Source organism: Ricinus communis, chromosome 7 (assembly GCF_019578655.1).
Source record: "Ricinus communis isolate WT05 ecotype wild-type chromosome 7, ASM1957865v1, whole genome shotgun sequence".
NCBI classification, from domain to species: domain Eukaryota; kingdom Viridiplantae; phylum Streptophyta; class Magnoliopsida; order Malpighiales; family Euphorbiaceae; genus Ricinus; species Ricinus communis.
In genome coordinates this window covers 10,887,627-10,906,016 of record NC_063262.1, presented here as the reverse complement: position 1 = coordinate 10,906,016, position 18,390 = coordinate 10,887,627, and the positions used below count along the sequence as shown (strand labels likewise).

General features: G+C 29.4%; 1 protein-coding gene across 2 annotated transcripts; it reads right to left on the bottom strand.

Moving 5' to 3' along the window:
• Positions 1-571: 571 nt before the first annotated feature.
• Positions 572-6,910, bottom strand: LOC8259124. 2 transcript variants are annotated; one of them, XM_048376458.1, is made up of 7 exons: positions 6,757-6,910; positions 6,060-6,536; positions 5,688-5,837; positions 5,129-5,221; positions 4,992-5,039; positions 4,485-4,921; positions 572-1,300 (listed from the first exon to the last, which is right to left on the bottom strand). In XM_048376458.1, exons 1-7 carry the CDS (start codon positions 6,848-6,850, stop codon positions 689-691), a joined length of 1,911 nt encoding a protein of 636 aa, XP_048232415.1. In that variant the 5' UTR covers positions 6,851-6,910; the 3' UTR covers positions 572-688. The 2 variants fall into 2 exon arrangements, with proteins under 2 accessions (XP_048232415.1, XP_025012778.2); XM_025157010.2 differs by lacking the exon at positions 4,992-5,039.
• Positions 6,911-18,390: the final 11,480 nt, after the last annotated feature.

Here is an 18,390-nt window from a genome sequence, read left to right as displayed (position 1 = left end):
ATCGAAAAGATTTATCAATGTTATTAAAATTAAAATTTAGCAACTATTTAGTTGCAAATCAAATATTTAATACATTTTTTGTTATAAAATATAAAGTCTGGTGACTGTTAATATAATTTATCTGGCAATTTGCTCTTTTTAGAATTTTATACTCTTCTAAAAACTTCAAGATACACGTATTCTTAGAAAATAAAATTAAAATTTTTATATGGACTTGCTAAAACTAAAATTTCTTTTCAATTATTCTAACTTATGAACTTTGTTTGAAATAAATAATCATGTATAAGTAAAATTATATCATTTTTATAATTTTATTTCTTTCAAGATATCTTTCTTTTAGCTAGAAGAATTTAATTATAATCTTTCTACGTTTAAAATTGAACAAGTAGAATTTTATTAAATTGATTTCTTAGATTTTCAGACTTTTCATATAATCTGTCCAAACATTAGTGATAGGTGTGTATTTCAACTTTAGTGATATTTCTCTCCATTTGTAAATAAAAAATACAAAAGGGCAAAAACATTTTCCCTCTCAAATCCTCCCAATCACATTTAATGTCCATAATAAATATGTAAATAAATAGATAGATAAACATTTAATTAGAAGTGTACAAATCCAAGAAAAGTACATATGATATTCCTTAGAATTTCTAATTGGCTTGTTCCTTATACATACCATGCCAACTGCTCAAAATAACCTCCACTTCCTCGACTTTTCAAAAATGCCAAGCCCATATGTGGAGAAGAAAATCTCAACAAGGAGAGGAAATTGCAAGAGAGCAAAGAGAGTAACTGGAAGACTGGCGAGCAAAATAATGGGAAATAAAACCCAAGATACACGCTCGCGAAGAAAAGTAAAAAGAGCTACTCCAAATGTTATCATCATTGTTGCTATAGAGAAGAAAAGAGTAGAAAGACCTACAATCAATTTGGTTGGCAAGGACTTGAGAAAGTCTTCTTCTCTGTATCGCGCTGTCAAGATTCCTAAAAACATCAGTATCGAAGATGTGGAAGCAAACAATGACATTGCATCAGCTACCATGAAAACCATGAATACACCTTCATACAAGTATAGAGGCTTTCCATATTGATCATAACCTCCAGGAACTGTAAAGATTGCAGAAAACATAATCGTAGCAATTAGTGCTGCCACGACAGTGGAGGATGTAGCTGTGTCCTTCATCCATTTCTCGCCTTCTTCAACTAATTTCTTGTGGGATTCTGTAAATAAAGCACGAGGAGTCTTACGTTGAAAGTTGACCATCTCCTTGTACTTGGGTTGTACAATACTTTCCACTTCCTGCCATTTAAATAATCAATACAAATCATACAATCTGTATCCAATAAAAAATGAGAAAAAAAATTAGAATGAAGATATGTTGGAGTTGATAAGATATTTTGTTTTAGAATCAAAGTTATATTAGAAAATCATAATATTTATTATGTTTGTGGGGATGAATTCTAAAAAATTTAGTGCAAGCCCATCTCCAATTGTGTTTTCTTTTTATTTTAAATAGCATTATTTTCATAATGGAGCATTTTAATAAATTTTTAAATATAAATAATTAAAAAATTTATTTAATTATAACATTTTCTTTATATTTTATTTTTTCTTTTACTTTTTTTCTCATGAATTTTTAAATTATTTTTTATTTCTATTTTGATTTTTGACATTAGAAATATAATTAAGAATATCAATTAAATAAAGCATATGAAAATTTATAATATATTTATTAAAATTAAAATAGAAAGTAAGGTTGTTGGAGAGTTAAACTAATTTTTTATTATTATTTAAATAATAGAATTTTTATTTTATGAAATTACTATTTATAATAAAAAATTTGACATATGAAAAGAGTCTTTTAGAAATACTCTCATAAGGATTTAAGGAAGGTGCTTGTAGATGGTTAGAGGTGAAGTTAAGGATGGCAGCAGGGTGGACTCTTTTTTGGTACTTGACTTAACCAAATCTTAATAGGACAGGTTTGAATAATTATAATGAATAGGTTTAATTTTGAATTTTAATTCTCGTATAGAGAGATCGAGTTCAATCTATCAGATACCCGCTATTTGAACTCGATTATGTAATTTTGAAATAATAGATATTGCATCTAATTTTTGTGTGACGATTTTTATATTATTTTAAATATTATGGAATTATTCTTGGGTTGTAATAATATTATTAAAATTTTAATTTTGGATTCAATTAGTTTAAATTTGGTAAATTTTTTATGTTTTATTAGTTTAAATTCTAGGGTTTTTATTACTAATTATTAATTTATTTTAGAATTTAATTATTATAAACGGATAACCGTTTAATTGGTAGAATATTTATATATATGGATATTTAACAAGTAAAATATTTACTACCTATTTAAACATTTATAAAAAAATTATTTTAGATTCTATTTATTAAATGAATTTAGATGGGTTCAGATAATATGTAGGTATTTATATTTGAATTTTATACGAGTTCAGATAATAAAGATAAAACGGATTTGAGACAAGTTTAAATATATATATTATAATCATGTTTGAATTTAGATAACCTTAAACGGGCAGTTTTCCGCCCCACTGCCATTCCTAGATGAAGTGGTTGATTTATAAAATTATTCTCTCCATAAACAAGGCATGCTGTAAAAAAAGAAACCTAGTGCAAAAATTGAAGATAAAAACCAGGAAACATATTCTTTATCTTTTTTGGCTGAAAATTTTATTTTAAATTTATGTTTTATGAGTTTAATGTTTCGAAGTTTCTTTATATTCTAAAATTGCTAAGTTTTCCATTTTATATTCTCATCCAAAAATTTAATTAACATAATATCAGAGTTCAAATAATTCTTGAAAAATTTATTTATGTTAAAAAAATTAAATTTTATTTATAATGCTATAGTTATCTTGAGATATTCATTAGAACATTTACTAAATTTCAGTTTTAGTTTAGGATGAAGGCAAGAGTTCATCAAAGAGTCTTTAAAATTTCTACAAGGGTTTGGTGTTCTATTTTGAAAGTTTTTTCTTTTTTTCTTACATAGTTCGCCAATTAAAAAAATATGAAAAGGATAATGTTTTCGTTATACCAATTTTTTATCTTTCATTAAACTTTTGAATTTTTCAATTTTATTTTATTAAATCTTTTAATCTAATTTTATTTTAATAGACTTTTATATTTTATAATTTTATTTTATTTTAATAGACTTTTATATTTTATAATTTTATTTTTATTAAAAATAAAAATCTCATAGTAAATTATTTTTAATTAAATCAAAAATAAAAACATGTAAAGACTAAACAAAATAAAATAAAAATTTAGAAGCTCAATACAATAAAACCTAATAGTTTAAATGTATAATAATTAATTTTTCCAAATAGAGTTTGAAACTTTGGATTATTAAAAAAAAAAATAATGAAGTTGAAATTTTGACGGAGACTGATATTCTGTGAAGGATTTCAAAGAAAAGCCAACATTGTCTGAATGCTATAAATGAATACAAGAGACTATCAAACCTATAATTTGAAAGAGAAATGTTTACCTAGGCTTAATGTCACCACAATAAATAGAAGAGTTATATAAATTGTGATTGTTTTACATTTTCATATTTTATTATTTAAAACTAAATAAAATTTTTACTAGGTTTAATGTATATTCTAATTTATATATCAAGTTGATAAAATGATTGACACATTCATTAGTTTTAAATAATATAATATGTGTCAATCATCTAATATTAAAGTGTAAAACATTTATACTACATGTAACTCTCGTATTTACAGTGATGTATATATTATTCCTAGGTAATAATTTTTTTAAAACTAATAAATATATATTAAATATTTATCGATTTAGTGTATAAGTGGTCTATACACCAAAAGCTAAAGAAGAATTTTTCATATTGAAATGCGGTTCAGGTGCTGTGCATGTCTAACATCTCATGACGCTTTATTGTTGAAAGGCCAGGAGATAGTTATAATGATGTGTTTTTGTTGTTCATTGAAGGCAGCAACAAAAATGAAAAAAGAAAAATGTTTGAACAAGTTTTGAATGTCTCGAGAAGGAGCCTTGCTGTTAAAAAGGAGAGTTAATGGTGAGAATTCACCAGGAAAAAAGATGACGGTGTTTGAAGAATGAAAAAGAAAAAAACGAAGCTACAAATTGCTCCAAGAAATGAAGTCTTGGAACAGTTGAAAACTCCAACAAGAATTTTTTTTTGCTGATATTTTTGTTCTAAATTTCTGTTTTATGAATTTCTTATTTTGAAATTTTCTTTATGCTTTAAAGCTAATATGTCTTTTGTTTTTTATTTTCTACTCTCTTCTCAAAATCTAACAAAGATGAAAGAATTCTCAATAACTAATCATTAAAGAAAATTCAACAACATAAAATCATATTCTTAAGGGGGCATTTAATTGTTGATATTTTCAAGTTATACTTTTCTTTGACAAGTTTGGCAATGAAATGCACTTGGAGTAATTATGATGCTTACCTTATACCACTGCAACTCCCTTTGCATTTGCAGTGCTGCACCCGAAACGCGATCAAGCTGAGAAGATGGTGGTGGGGATGCTGCTTGATGTAAAATGTTATTAAAATATTTATCCCAAGAAGTTGCAATGGAGTTCTTCTTTGCACCCATTTTATATATAAGGTTGAAAACCTTTTCCTGACGTTGAAGAACTGCATACATGAATATCCCCCGGTTGCATTCATCCTCGCACCAAATGATGTCAGGATAATGTTTAGTCATCTCTTCAACAAATTCAACAGTTCCATGCTTGACAGCTTTGAATATGGCTCTATACACTCCAATGTTCTCGAATTCTGATTTATGCAGAGTTGATATTTCTTGGCATAGGCAACAAAGGAGTTCATGTGCTTGGACATGGGTCAACTTCAGGTTATACAAATACTCGAGTCCTGGAACTGTCGAGTATAAACAAGGTTTAGTACACTAGCCAGATAACAGTGCTACAAGGTAAATAGTACATGTTACCTAATGGTTTTAGCCATTTCCAAATCCATACTAACAGGTTGTGAAATACTGCGCATATACATGGGAAGAGTGAATATTTGTTAAGAATATTAAGAAAGATGTTTGATCTGTAAACATTAATTTTCTGTAAGGTATACCTCTTCTGATGATGTTTCTTCTTATTAATCTTCCACTACGAGGACTTTCAATGTCTCCATTGCTAGAGGGTTGAGACTCAGGGACACGGATACCTGCACGAAGAAATAAAAGATCATTCAGGGATATGCCTAAGTTAAAAGGTTCAGTTATAAATTGGCATTAAGTTTAGATAAATGTGGGTAAGAATCGTGTTCAGTGTCAGAATTTTCTTATAATCTTGAGCTTCATATTATGCAATTAGAATGAGTTATATTTATTTTATTTTATTACTAAACTCATTATAATATAACGGAAATCTCTTTTATGTTGAGATTTAAAGGCCTTTTACAAATTTCAAAAAGAACTTTATTTTATTTTTAAATTTCTTTAATAACTTCCTATTATATATCCAAGAATATAATCTCTTTCCATATCTTTAATTAAAGAATGTTACTTAAGTTTTATTCATGTGACTTAAACTGGAAGCATACTGAAGTATTCTTTGTAAATACTTTTCCTTCATATTACTAAACATTTGTTATATGGAAAAAGACTAAACTGAAAGCAAGAGGTACATACACATGTATATCCAACTTTGCCACAGAGGAAGTGTACTTCCACTGGGGAATGCAGAAGGTTTCTGAGCCAACATCTCAAGTGCTGTATCTTTGTCACTATCTTGATGATATGCTAATTCTGGGTAATTTTGAAGCAAGTCCAAAGCAATATCTATCCAAAAATAGAAAGAAGAAAAAAATGAAAAAAGAAACCAAATCAGCTTTATAATATATCAAATAAAGGGTGTTTCAATGCATAATCCTGTTAAATTGTAGGCTCTGAGAGGATTTCGACAACTCTCATATAAGTGATGATGATTTAGTGCACACATGCGCACAAGTATGCTACCAGTTGAATATGTTGAAAAGTGCATTTATCATACTAGTATCTTACCATAGAGATCATCAACAATACAAGTTGTGAGAAGCATAATCCCGTTCTTGCCTTTCTCAGGACTGAGTTCCCCTTTCGGGCTCTCCTTGTAGAGATAACGAGCCATGTCTTTATGACCATAGAGAGAAGCTACAACCACAGGTATTAGGCCATTCTGATTAGGAATGCTGAGCAAGTTTTTTCTGGAATTCACCAAGCCCTCAGCAATCCTTGTGATTCCTCCAATGGCAGCATAATTAAGTGCAGTGGCATTGTTCTTGTTTTTCATTTCCAAGTCCTCTGCATCTAACAGTGTCAATAGCTCCTCAACTATCTCTACATGCCCTGCCAGAACCGCAACGTGGAGGGCTGTATCCCCATCTGCTGATAGGCTAGCTGTCAGTGCATCAGGATGATCTTCAAGAAATTTCTTTGCAGCCTCCCAATCCCCACTGTCGACCGCTTTATGTAGAGCCAGGTTCTGCATGAACGCAGTGTCTGCCAAGAAATTCTATCACCATGGTTACAAAATAACCCAAATGTAAATCAAATAGACCATAATGGAAAAAGAGATGATCATTCTATTGCAGCAGATTATGCCATCACAAATGAAACTAGATCAGGCTAATCTCGATGGCAATGTTTCTAGCTAGCAATGCAAATTTAAGTACAACTGGACACTAAACAAAAACTACAAATCGGATAGCAACTTAATTACCTTGACCATAACTCGAGCTTTCTTGCCGTGATGTTACAGGTTGTGTCCTTGGATGAAAAACATTGCCGGAGGCCAAATCACTGTAAGGCTGCATAATCTTTTCTGAAATAGCTTGTGGTATCAGTGAAAGAAGTTTGTTTATAATACAAGTCGTGGGCTGCCAAAGAGCTAAATTACTACTAGATCACGTGTATACATTACAATATAAAAGAATAATTAGAAAAATAATATATAAATTTATCCAAGTATTTAAATTTTTAAAAATGTTATAATTTAGTGTCTGAAATCGAAAATTATTGACATTTAAGTATATAGAGTAAGTCATTTATAAAAAAATTGAATAATTATAAAAGTGGTATATGAACTTATTGTAATTTGACAATTAAATATTTAAACTTTAAAAGTTACAATTTAGTATGTGAATCTAATAAATATTTATAAATGAGTATATATAGCACGTCAATAGTAATTATGGATTTGTAACTTTAAAATAACACATATTATCAACTTAGTAGATTATAAAAAATAAAATACTAAGAAAATCTTTAAAAAGTATTTATTTTTAATAGAGTAATACACCACCACTTTGTATTACAACATTACACTGTTCTATTTACATTTTTTTTCAATTTTTCTAAAAAAATCTTTATTCAATTTGTGCAACACTTTTTCTTTTTTAACCCATCACTATAAACATCTAAGATAGAATCAGTTATTATTAAGAATGATCATCTTGACTATAATATTGATTATTAATATTTCAGCTTATGATTTGTATAGTATTTATTTATATATTTATATATTTTCTGTTGTTTAAATGAAAGATTTAACCTCCTATATATAAATATTATCTTTCACTATAAAATATAATATGGTTTGATTTGTTTACATCAAAATTCTTTTATATGCTGACTAGTTTCAGATATCCAAATATTAATAATTTTTAATTTTATACTAAATTGTAACTTTTAAGAGTTTAAACACTTCATTATTAAAATTTAACAAATTTCGCACACCATTTTATGATTATCTTCAAAAAAGTTAAGGTGGATAATCTGTAACCTGTTGTTAAGTTGTTATATATACTAAATCATAAATATTTACTAAATTCATATACCAAATTGTAACTCTTAAAAATTTAAATATTTAATTATCGAATCTTAACAAGTTCACATACCATATTTGTAATTACCCTTTACAATAAATAGAAAAATAGTGACATATATATATGAGTGTTTTATATTTTAGTATTAAATAATTGACATATATTCTATTATTTAAAACTAATTATTTATTGATTTAGTGTATAACAACATATAACTTTACTGCTAATTTGGACAAATGCAAATTGGTCTTGAAATTTTGCCATATTTATTTCAAAAGTAGCCTGCAAAATTAAAAGTTAAAAATATAGTAACCTTCGAATATTTATGATAAGATATAGTAACTATTTACACATAAAGACAGACTCAAAGCATAAGAAAATTAAAAGCAATCTCCATCTAAAAAAATAAAAGATGATCTATACACAGAAAATCAGATGATCTACGGAGGAAAAAGGTTGTTTCAGAGGTATTTCTATTCCTATAAAATTGCTTTTTTTTTTTTTTTCCAAGTGTAATATGAGCAAACGTAAAGAATGTAATAAAAGAGAACAAAGGACAAAGGAAAAGAAGTGATATTTGAGCAAAGGTAAAGAATGTAATAAAGAAGAACAAAGGACAAAGGAAAATAAGTGTAACATGAGCAAAGGTAAAGGAAGTAATAAAGAACAAAGGAAAAATGAAAAGGAGATTGTTCTGAAGGTTAAATACGATGCCCTTCTGTATCCAACACATAACATTTCTAATCATTCTAAAGCTTATATTTTTCTCCTTTCTTTGTATATGTAGTTTGCACCTTAACATCTTTACATCTTTCACTGTAATATTTGGTCTCTTGTATTACTTAGATAAATTTTAGAAAGATATTTATTAAACAATCAATAACTTTCATTTAATTAATATGTGATAAAATAAAATTATTTTAAAAGTGAACATCAAAATTTACATATTATGTTGGTCACCAGTATCAGACTTTTGCTAGTGAATGTGATTTGCTAGATTTGGAGTTTAAAGGTCAAATAAAAGGGTAGAGAATGATTTTATTAGGCCAGATATTAGATAGAATTTTGGATGGAAAGTAATTCCTGACAGAGTAATTATGAAGCAATATCAACGGGGTCTAGTTCTCTGGATTCATGTCTTAAGTCAGAAGGAGAGTGGTGGATGGGACCAGAGTGTAGTGTTGTTATTATAGCTTGGAGAGGGATACGTTGCACGAAAATAAAAATGGAAATCGTGACACAGAAAAACATAATTAGAGGATGTAAAATTTTCTAATGAGAAATGAAATGCTTGTTAAGGGATAGGATAACTATTCTGTTTTATTAGATAGTTACCTTGTTGATATTATTGCATTATAGTCTTATAACATCCATTTGAAAATCGATTATACTGACATATAAATTTACGATCGGCGCGCTTAAAAATAAATAAATACAAAACCATTGAAATACATAATAAATTTAATTTTAACAGAATTTTAATTATATATATAATTATTTTCAATAATTCATAACACTAACTCCGTAATTAATAAATATGATAAATATTAGACTCCTAAATCTAGAGTTAGGGGTGTGTATTATTCGGTAAAAAACTGAAAACGGAATCAAATGAATAATAAATTTGGTTTAGTTTTAAAAAATTCGATTCAGTCAAATTGTGTATTGACTTTTGTTGAAGATACGATCAGTCTGTCTGTAACATAGTGGAATGCGTCTCTTTCCTTCCTTCCCATGTCCACTGTTCGACTGCGCGCGCTGCAGTTTCCGGAACTCTTTTTTCTTTTTTCTTTCATTTATTTTTTTTTCTTGTAATTATATTTCCTGTTTTGTTTTCTTATTTTTGAATTTCTTTTTTCAGTTTCATTAAATATAATTTGTTGCCTTATTGATTTTTAATGTAATTTATTAAATCATTTCTTTATTTTTAATTACATAAAGTTATGGTTAACTTTGAACTTTTTCTTTCTTTCTTATATTTTTTTTAAAATTTAATTAGATATAGTTTGCATATATCAAATAATGTCATAATATTATCCTATTAATTTCATTTATATAATTTATTAATTAATTTTTTTATTTTAATTACATAAAATTATGGTTTTTAAACTTAAAATAAGTATTTTTTTTATAATTAATATATATATATTACCCTATTAAAATAATTTATAAATTATGTAATATGGTAAATTTCTAGTTGTCCTATGAAGTATACTTAATTATATCCATAAGTTAATTTGGTATATAAAAATAAAAATAAGAAATAATTTTTCAATTTAAATAAAAATTTACTTGAAATGTATATTGGTGGATACTGAACCTGGTCTAAAGTTAAAAGTAAAAGGTCTCGTCACTAAAGCTAAAATAAATGTCAAGTACTATTATAAATACAAATTACAATATAATTGAATTACTGAATCGAACCAAATCGAATGTTTTGATTTTAGAAAATTTTGGTTTAGTTTAGATTTGTAAATTTTATACAATTTCGATTTATTTATTTATTTTTTTGGTTCAGTTTGATTTTTGACCGAATCGACTAATGCACACCTCTATCCAAAGTCATACCATAAATATTAATATCTCATATCATCTTAACACATATATAATTAATATTATTTACTATACATCTAACGGTAGTTGTAGAGTGTCTAGAATGCAAATATAAAATAAATATAGAATAAGATTTTTACATTAAAGTTCTGCGGTGAAGAAAGAAGGGCTGTCAAAAGATGGGGCTGGAAATCTTATCTATTACTTGAAAAGATAAATTGAGACTATCAGTTTCGAGAATGAGTTAATACCATATAATTTAATATACAAAATAAAAATATTATAAAAATAACAAAAATAAAATTTAAAAAAACATCATGCACAAAAAAAGTCAAAATGCACCATATAAACAAAAATATAGGAAGAGACCTCATAGCAGAACCCTAGCTCTCAATCTATAGCATCAAGCTCTATTATTTCAACAGGACTAGCACCCAGGTGAGATAACTCTTCAATCAAGGACCTTTACTCTGGTCTATCTTCTTTTCTAAAGTGCTAGCACCAGATAAGATAACTCTCCAATCAAGGACCTTACCTCTAGTAATGCCAAAAAGACTCTGGAGAACAATTCATAGAGCTATGCTTGAATCAAAGCAATAATCATATTATTAATATCTTTCTCTCTCATACCTATCATGTAACCATAGTTTTGATGCTGCCTATCCAGTAGCACATTCTGCTATAAGTCTCAACCCAATCACCTCAAAATATATGATCAATTACAATCAATGCAATCACAAATACTATCAATGTTAAATTATTGTTTGATATATAATATTTTTGACATGTATATTTATTTAAGTTCTATGTTGATGTATAATTTTTATGTTTATCATATAATTATTATATTGACTAATAAATCACTTTCATAATGAAATAGTAACCGATAGTCTTAGAAAATAATAGTTTAATTATATTTAAATAGTATATTAATAAATAAATTATTTCATAATTATACAATATTTTTAATTTTAAAAAATAGTATATCAATAATATTTGTAGTACATATATAATTTTATGTAAAATTAATAAATCAATTAATAACTATTCTAAATCAATAAAATCCTTAATTATTAAATTGTTTTTGTTAAGAAAGACAATTAGAAGTGTGACAAATTATTTTTAAAAAATGTGAAAAATAATTATAACAAATCGAGGTAAGCCAAATAATTATAAAATATTAAATTTTATCTTATAAACTTATTTCATATTGTTATTTATAATCAAAATAATTACAGCACTTGTGCAACGCATGGATAAACAACTTTGTATGATTTTATAGTACATAATTAACTATAAACTCCTGCCAGATTTTTCTTTTTCTTTTACATTCTCAATTAAGCTATTTCTTAATTTAATATTTTCTTTATAAGGAATATGTTAAAAGCATATCCTACTTTTCTTAGTAAGAAACTACTACTAGCTTATCTCTAAAATTTTCTAATAAATATTATATATATATATATATATATATATATATATATACATATGAGTATCCCATATATATGCAAACTACATATAAATTATTTCTATAGTATTACCCTTAATGTAAATCGCGACACAACACAACATATAATCAATTATGATCAAATGCAATCATAGAAGCACTATATTAAGTTTTTAGCTTAAGTCATTTCATGATTAAAGGCACCCTTAATCTTCACCTTCACAATTAAATTAAGTATTTGTAATATTGGCTTTTGAATGTCTTCTGTAGAGGAATTATATGTTTCATAGAAAGGCTAAAGTTCAAATCTACCTCTTAAATCATAACCGCCACCAGCTTGTCGACTGCGACTGCTACTTTCATATTCAATTAATTGTTGAAGTTGAAGGAGATATTACCACTGCGAGTAGGAAGTAGCGCTTTCAAAAAAGTGTAAAATAGAGACAATACATATCAATGCCCAACGTCGCGACTACGACCAAGCTGGCTACCTTAGAAGCCTTACCTCTAGTAGATTGTGACCGTGCTAATGACTTCACTACCACGAAACTCATATCTGTTAGAAAGACCACCAATGGTTACTTCTGACATAGTGAATCATGAATGCCACGTGGATTACAGCTGTTGCTACTTTAAGAGCGATCGCTAAAAAGGAGTCTTGACCTTGAAAAGCCAATTGTGATCGCGAATAAGGTGTAACAATCGTGGTTGTCCTCTAATAGTGCATTTAATGCATTATTTAGAGCTAGAAGCAACGAAAGGCATATGATGTAATGTCTCTTTGGCTTTTAAAGGGTATAAATACCTCTTCCAAAAGACATTTATAGTTGATCAATAACCTCCAATTGTGCCTTATTCATTACTCACTTATTTCTCACATTTCTTATTAAATTTTCTGTGTAATTAACCTTATAAATGTTATTGTAAGAGCTTTTATACTCTTGTTGAGTATTAGCCTAAACACATGGGATTGAGCTTGAGTATTAGCATAGGAAAAGCTCTTGTAAGGGTCGTGTGTGAGTCTTTAGAAACACAAATGTAAAGATTTAGTATGAGCCCTAAACACTAAGTTGGAGGTGAGCTTGGAAAAACTCCATAATCAATTGTGTTAGTGTGTAGTTGAATACCCAATTGGAGATTAGAGAGTGGATGTAGGGTTGATTAATATTTGAACTACTATAAATTATATGTTCTGTATCTATCTCTATTCTTTTACTTATTCCCTTCTATTCATCCAAATTTTTAGTTGGTAACTATTCTCACATTCACCAATTCAAACCCTCATTCTTGGTTCACAAGGGCAAATAAATTTAATATTGGAATAACACACATTTGGGCCTTGTACTTTTACATTTTTTGGATTTAGCCCTACCCTTTTATTTGGTGGAATTGTATTCTCATATTTTTATTCTCATGTAATTTGAGTCCTTTCATTATAGCGAGAGAGAGCGTGACATGCAGACACGGTTAAATGAGACTAGGTTGATTTTGGTGTGCCAATTAGACTTAAGTGGTGCCATGTAAAAAATAATAAGATATAACCTAAACTTGCTGTAAATAATCCAATTGTACGAGGAATTTTAAACTTTTTATTTTGATTGTACCCCTAAATAAAGATCGAATCCTTAATTTACATCATCATTTCTATCTAATTTATTTACTTAGACTTAAAATCCAAATTCCTAAATTAGAATTGCTAATTTCTAAATAGCTTATGTTTGCTTTATCAGAATAATATAGCGTGTAAGTTTATTGGGCATCTTATTAGACGAACATTACCAAATCCTTAAGAAGTTTCGAGAAGAGCAATTGGCAAAAAGTAAGCAAGCAAAGAAAGTTTTGTGGGTCTTTTGGTGGACCTGCGTGCTGTTATCTTTAAGGTGTATATATTTTTATTTATGCAGTGCAACATTGTTTGTGTGTAAGTGTATGGTTTGTGTGGCCCCTTATGTTAGTGTTTTGCTATTGTCATGTGTGGCCCCTGTGTTTTTATTGTTTTATTGTGTTTCAAAATAAAAATTGTATAAAATGTGAAAAATTCATAAGGTTTTGTGTTGTTGTGATATAAGAAAAAGGTGGTAGACTTTCCTAATATGTTAGGATTTTTTGTGTTTTTATGTTTTCATGTTAAATGTCATAATCCTTATAAACTATTCTAAAATATGTATTCTTTCTGTTACTAACTTGTACTTGGTAATTACTCATGAGGGTTATATACGTAGAGATAAAGGGATTAAATATGTAGGGTGTGAGTAGGACAGTCCAATATGGGTTAGATATAGATTTTCATATCCTAATATTATGCTATATGTGAACGATATAGGGTATGAAACTATATCTAGACTATACTTTAAAAAAATAAAGGTTGGTGGGGACTTTATTATAGTCAATGATGACAAAAGTTTATTTGATTATGTTGTGCTATTAGAGATAGGTAGAGACTTGAGTTCTTTATAAAGAAAACCTTAATGCATATGACCAAGTTGGTGAGAGAAGTAATAGTGGCCAACTTTTTGTGAATATCATTAGTACCACTAAATCTAACACATCATATTATATAAACCTAGTGAAAGAGATACTGGAGTTGGTCTAGAGGGAGGGTCTGAGAGAGTTGATGAAGAGGGGTTGGAGGAAGAAGATGAGCATATACAAGAGTTTGTAAAACATCAAACTTTTAATAAAATATGTGTTAATGTACCATGCCTCGATGAGAATGATGAATTACAAGCTGCTAGGCAAAAGGTTAGATAATCTTAGTATAGAAATAGACCAAGAAAAGATAAGGAAAAAGAAAGTGAGCAAGGGGAGGAAGTTCTTATGAATATAATATTAGAAGGAGAAGAAGAAATGGATGAGAATGATAAAATAGCTAAAAATAGTGAGGCAAGTGACGGTAATGAGTTTGTATATTATAATAGCTTTATCCTAAAAAGCTATGTTAATGAAATTGATGATGAATTTGGGGAGGATGCAATTAGGAAAAGTAGGGTAAAAAGCATAAATGACACAATAACTATATCACTTATATCCATTTGGTACCTCAACTTAATAATCACAAACAATGGTACCTTAAGTTACCATTAATGCATCAAGTAAGGGTAGCTTTATACTTTCTGACCATTTTATGTTGATGTGGCAGCCAGATTCTTTATCTAGCTTCTATGTCATCACTGATCGGTATATAATTAATCCTAGTAAGCCTAAAAATTCTAATTCCCCGAATGCAATTGCAAGGTATGAGTTCAAGATAGAGGAGTTGAGAGAATGTTTAACAATTAACTAGGATTAGTCGTATCCAAATAAGAGGTGATATGATAGTTAGTGAGAGAATCTGGCTGCCACGTCATTATATAATGACCGAAAAAGTGAAACACAATTTATTGTTGGCTAGTTAGGGTATTATTTTTGTGATTATTGAGTTAAGGTACTAAATGGATACAATAGCCATAGTTATAGTACCATTTATATAATTTACCCGAGAAAAGTAAGTCTTTAATTAGATTTGACCCAACTTCCAAATTTGCAGTATTTTATTTGGGTATGACTTTCAAAAATATAGAAGAAGGGATGTTATAGCCAGATACTCTGCAGAAAGGTTGTTTGTGCATTATATGAAGAATGAGGCATAAAGGGTGAGAGCTATGTATAAGAAAGGGTGAGAGCTATTTTATTTGCTGACAACACCCTAACTATTAATACTTATAACCCCCACTATAACTGCCACAAGAACAACAAGACCAAGTTTTACAATAATAAATTTTTGCAAAAAGAGTTTAAAAATAGGATTATGAGCCAGCCAAGTATAAAACTAAAATATTTCAAGGCATTAGTTAGGAGTGAATTGAAGATTAGTGTGACTTATCATGTGTGTAGGGAAGTAAAAAAGAAATCATTAATGAGCTACTTGATAGCTTTAAAGAAGAACATGCAATGTGGCATGACTATGCAAAAGTGATTAACAAAACAAATCCAGGATCAAGATGTTTTGCTAAGTCCTACATAACTGACAATTTAGATGGGAGGCCACTTCTTAGCAGATTTTACATTTGCTTGGATGCTTGTAAAAAGGGGTGGAGAGAGGGTAGTAGGCTTATAATAGGTTTAGATGGTTGTTTTCTAAAGATTGTATGTAAAGGGCACTTATTGCATGGTATCGAGAAGGATGGAAAAAATTAAATATTTCATATAGCATGTGTTGTAGTGCAACTAAAGACATAATATACATTGGGGTGGTTTTTGAGGTGTTTGAAATAGGACTTACAACTTAAAGATGGTGATGGATACACTATCATCTTAAATATACAGAAGGTAATATATCTCTTACACCCTTTTTGGTTTATTATTTTTATTTAATTTTATGTATTTAGTCTTAATTATATGTCTCTTTTTAATTGCAGGGACTTGAAAGTGCCATGAAGAAATACTACCAAAAGTTGAGCATAGGATGTGTGCTAGACACATCCATGCCAACTGAGCAAAGAGCTCAAAGGGTGAGGAAAGAAATACAGCTTTTTAGAATGTAGATAGAGAAACATTTGCTCTAAAATTGAAGACAAGTTTATATGCTTTAGAAGAGTTTGAAGAAAGGATTGTGCAAGATGCACTCAACTATGCTATAGAGAGCTGGCGTAAGGCATTCTTTAAAAAAGAAATAAAGTGTGATGTTGTGGACAACAACATCTCAAAAACCTTTAATGGTTGGGTATTGGATGCAAGGTGTAAGATGATAATTACAATGTTGGAGGAAATAAGAGTTCAAATTATGAATAGAATTTGGAGGAAGAGAGTAGAAGCAAAAACTTGGATTCTAGATGTGTCTCCATGGTGTATGAAAAAAGCTTGACAAGAATAAGCATTAATCTTTTTCATGGATTATAGAGATTAATAGAGACACTACATTTGAGATTAGCAAAATAGACGATAAAGATGATAACACAATTTCGATCGATCTCATGAAAAGGATTGCACTTCCAGGGAATGAGATTTAATAGGGATGCCTTGCCAGCATACAATATGTGCAATATACTTCAAGGATGAACATCCAGAACATTATGTGGATCATTAGTATACAAAGTCAACATATTTGAAGGCATATGCTTATAGTATTCAGTGTGTCCTAGGGGAGCAGCATTGGGAGAACACTATAAAAGAAAAGATCGAGCCACCATAACATAAGAAAATGCCTAGTAGACCTAGAAAGCTTAGAAGGAAAGATAAGAATAAGTAAAAGAAGTTTGAAAAGCTTTCAAGAGTTTGAAGAATAAAGACTTGTGGTGCTTGCAAAGAGGCTGGTTACAACATAAGGAGTTGTCTAAAAAGAATAGTTGAGACACAGGTTAAATCTAAAGCATTAATAGTTTTTTCCCATACTATGGCAGTGAACTGAATTACTTTTATTAGGTCAAAATAAGGAAGAGATTAAAGAAATAAAAGGTCTAATCCAATGAAAATGAAAAGGTGTATGCAAATGATTATTCACAGGTATTGAAATACTTTTTGAAAGCAAAATAAGGCAAAGGAGTTTCTGGTGCTACTTCAACTATTGATGCAAAGGGGAAATATGTTGACACATCAACAACATTTGAGAGATTTAGCACTACCCCTTATTCATTTACTACTGTCAAGCATTATATCGGCTCGAACCCCAGTGGCTAAAGTGAGGAAAGGCACAGGACACGCTACTAGGCTGAGAGCCTACCAGTAGTCCGATGTCTAAGCCCTAAACCTGCAAATCAAAAGTCAGCAGCTCATATGCAAATATAAGGAAGCTGAAATGGAAAAGAAATAATTGAAACTTATGTTAGCAGAGTTCCAAAACTCGTACAATATCTTTCTCCCTCGAATAACAATGTCCATCTGATGGTATAAATAGGCGAGTGTGGCAAACCCCTAATTAAAGGAGGAAACCTGGTCCAAATCTCTCAATGAAGCCAGGAAGTGAATTTTAGTGAATAATCCAAGTCGTCGAACAGTATAGTCCTAAAAAACCAGAAAAGCTTGGGCCATCTGGTCTATCTCTCGAGTAGTCCGAGGTGTGAATCCCCTTGTAATGGAGAGGGATACTCTCAAAAGCTAAGCAACATGTGTTCTTGCACGTCAATAAGGACCCTTGAAAATCAATGACGAACTAGTCCACGACATTGGACCACTGATCTTGTATAGCATCACTGGAAGGTACAGGGATACTCGTGAAAGAAAGTCAATCCCCATGATAGCAACGAAAGAAAGTGGGGATAGAGTCAGCTCACCAACCAGGGTGTGGAAGGTGTTGTTAGTGTCCATCCACCTCTCAAGTAGTGTATACACTCAGTTGTGGTCAGTCCTCCCTGTAACATATAGTAATGTAGTAACAAATCGGCGAAACCCAGTGCAGCCAATTTGAGCCTGCACTGAGCCCGAAAGCTCGTCGAACCACTCATGAGCACTATAGAAGTTTACGGCAAACCGGATCGACACAACATCACTCTAAAAAGCATAAAAATAAGTATAAAAACACAGTATGCACATACCAAGGCACAAAAAAAGTAAG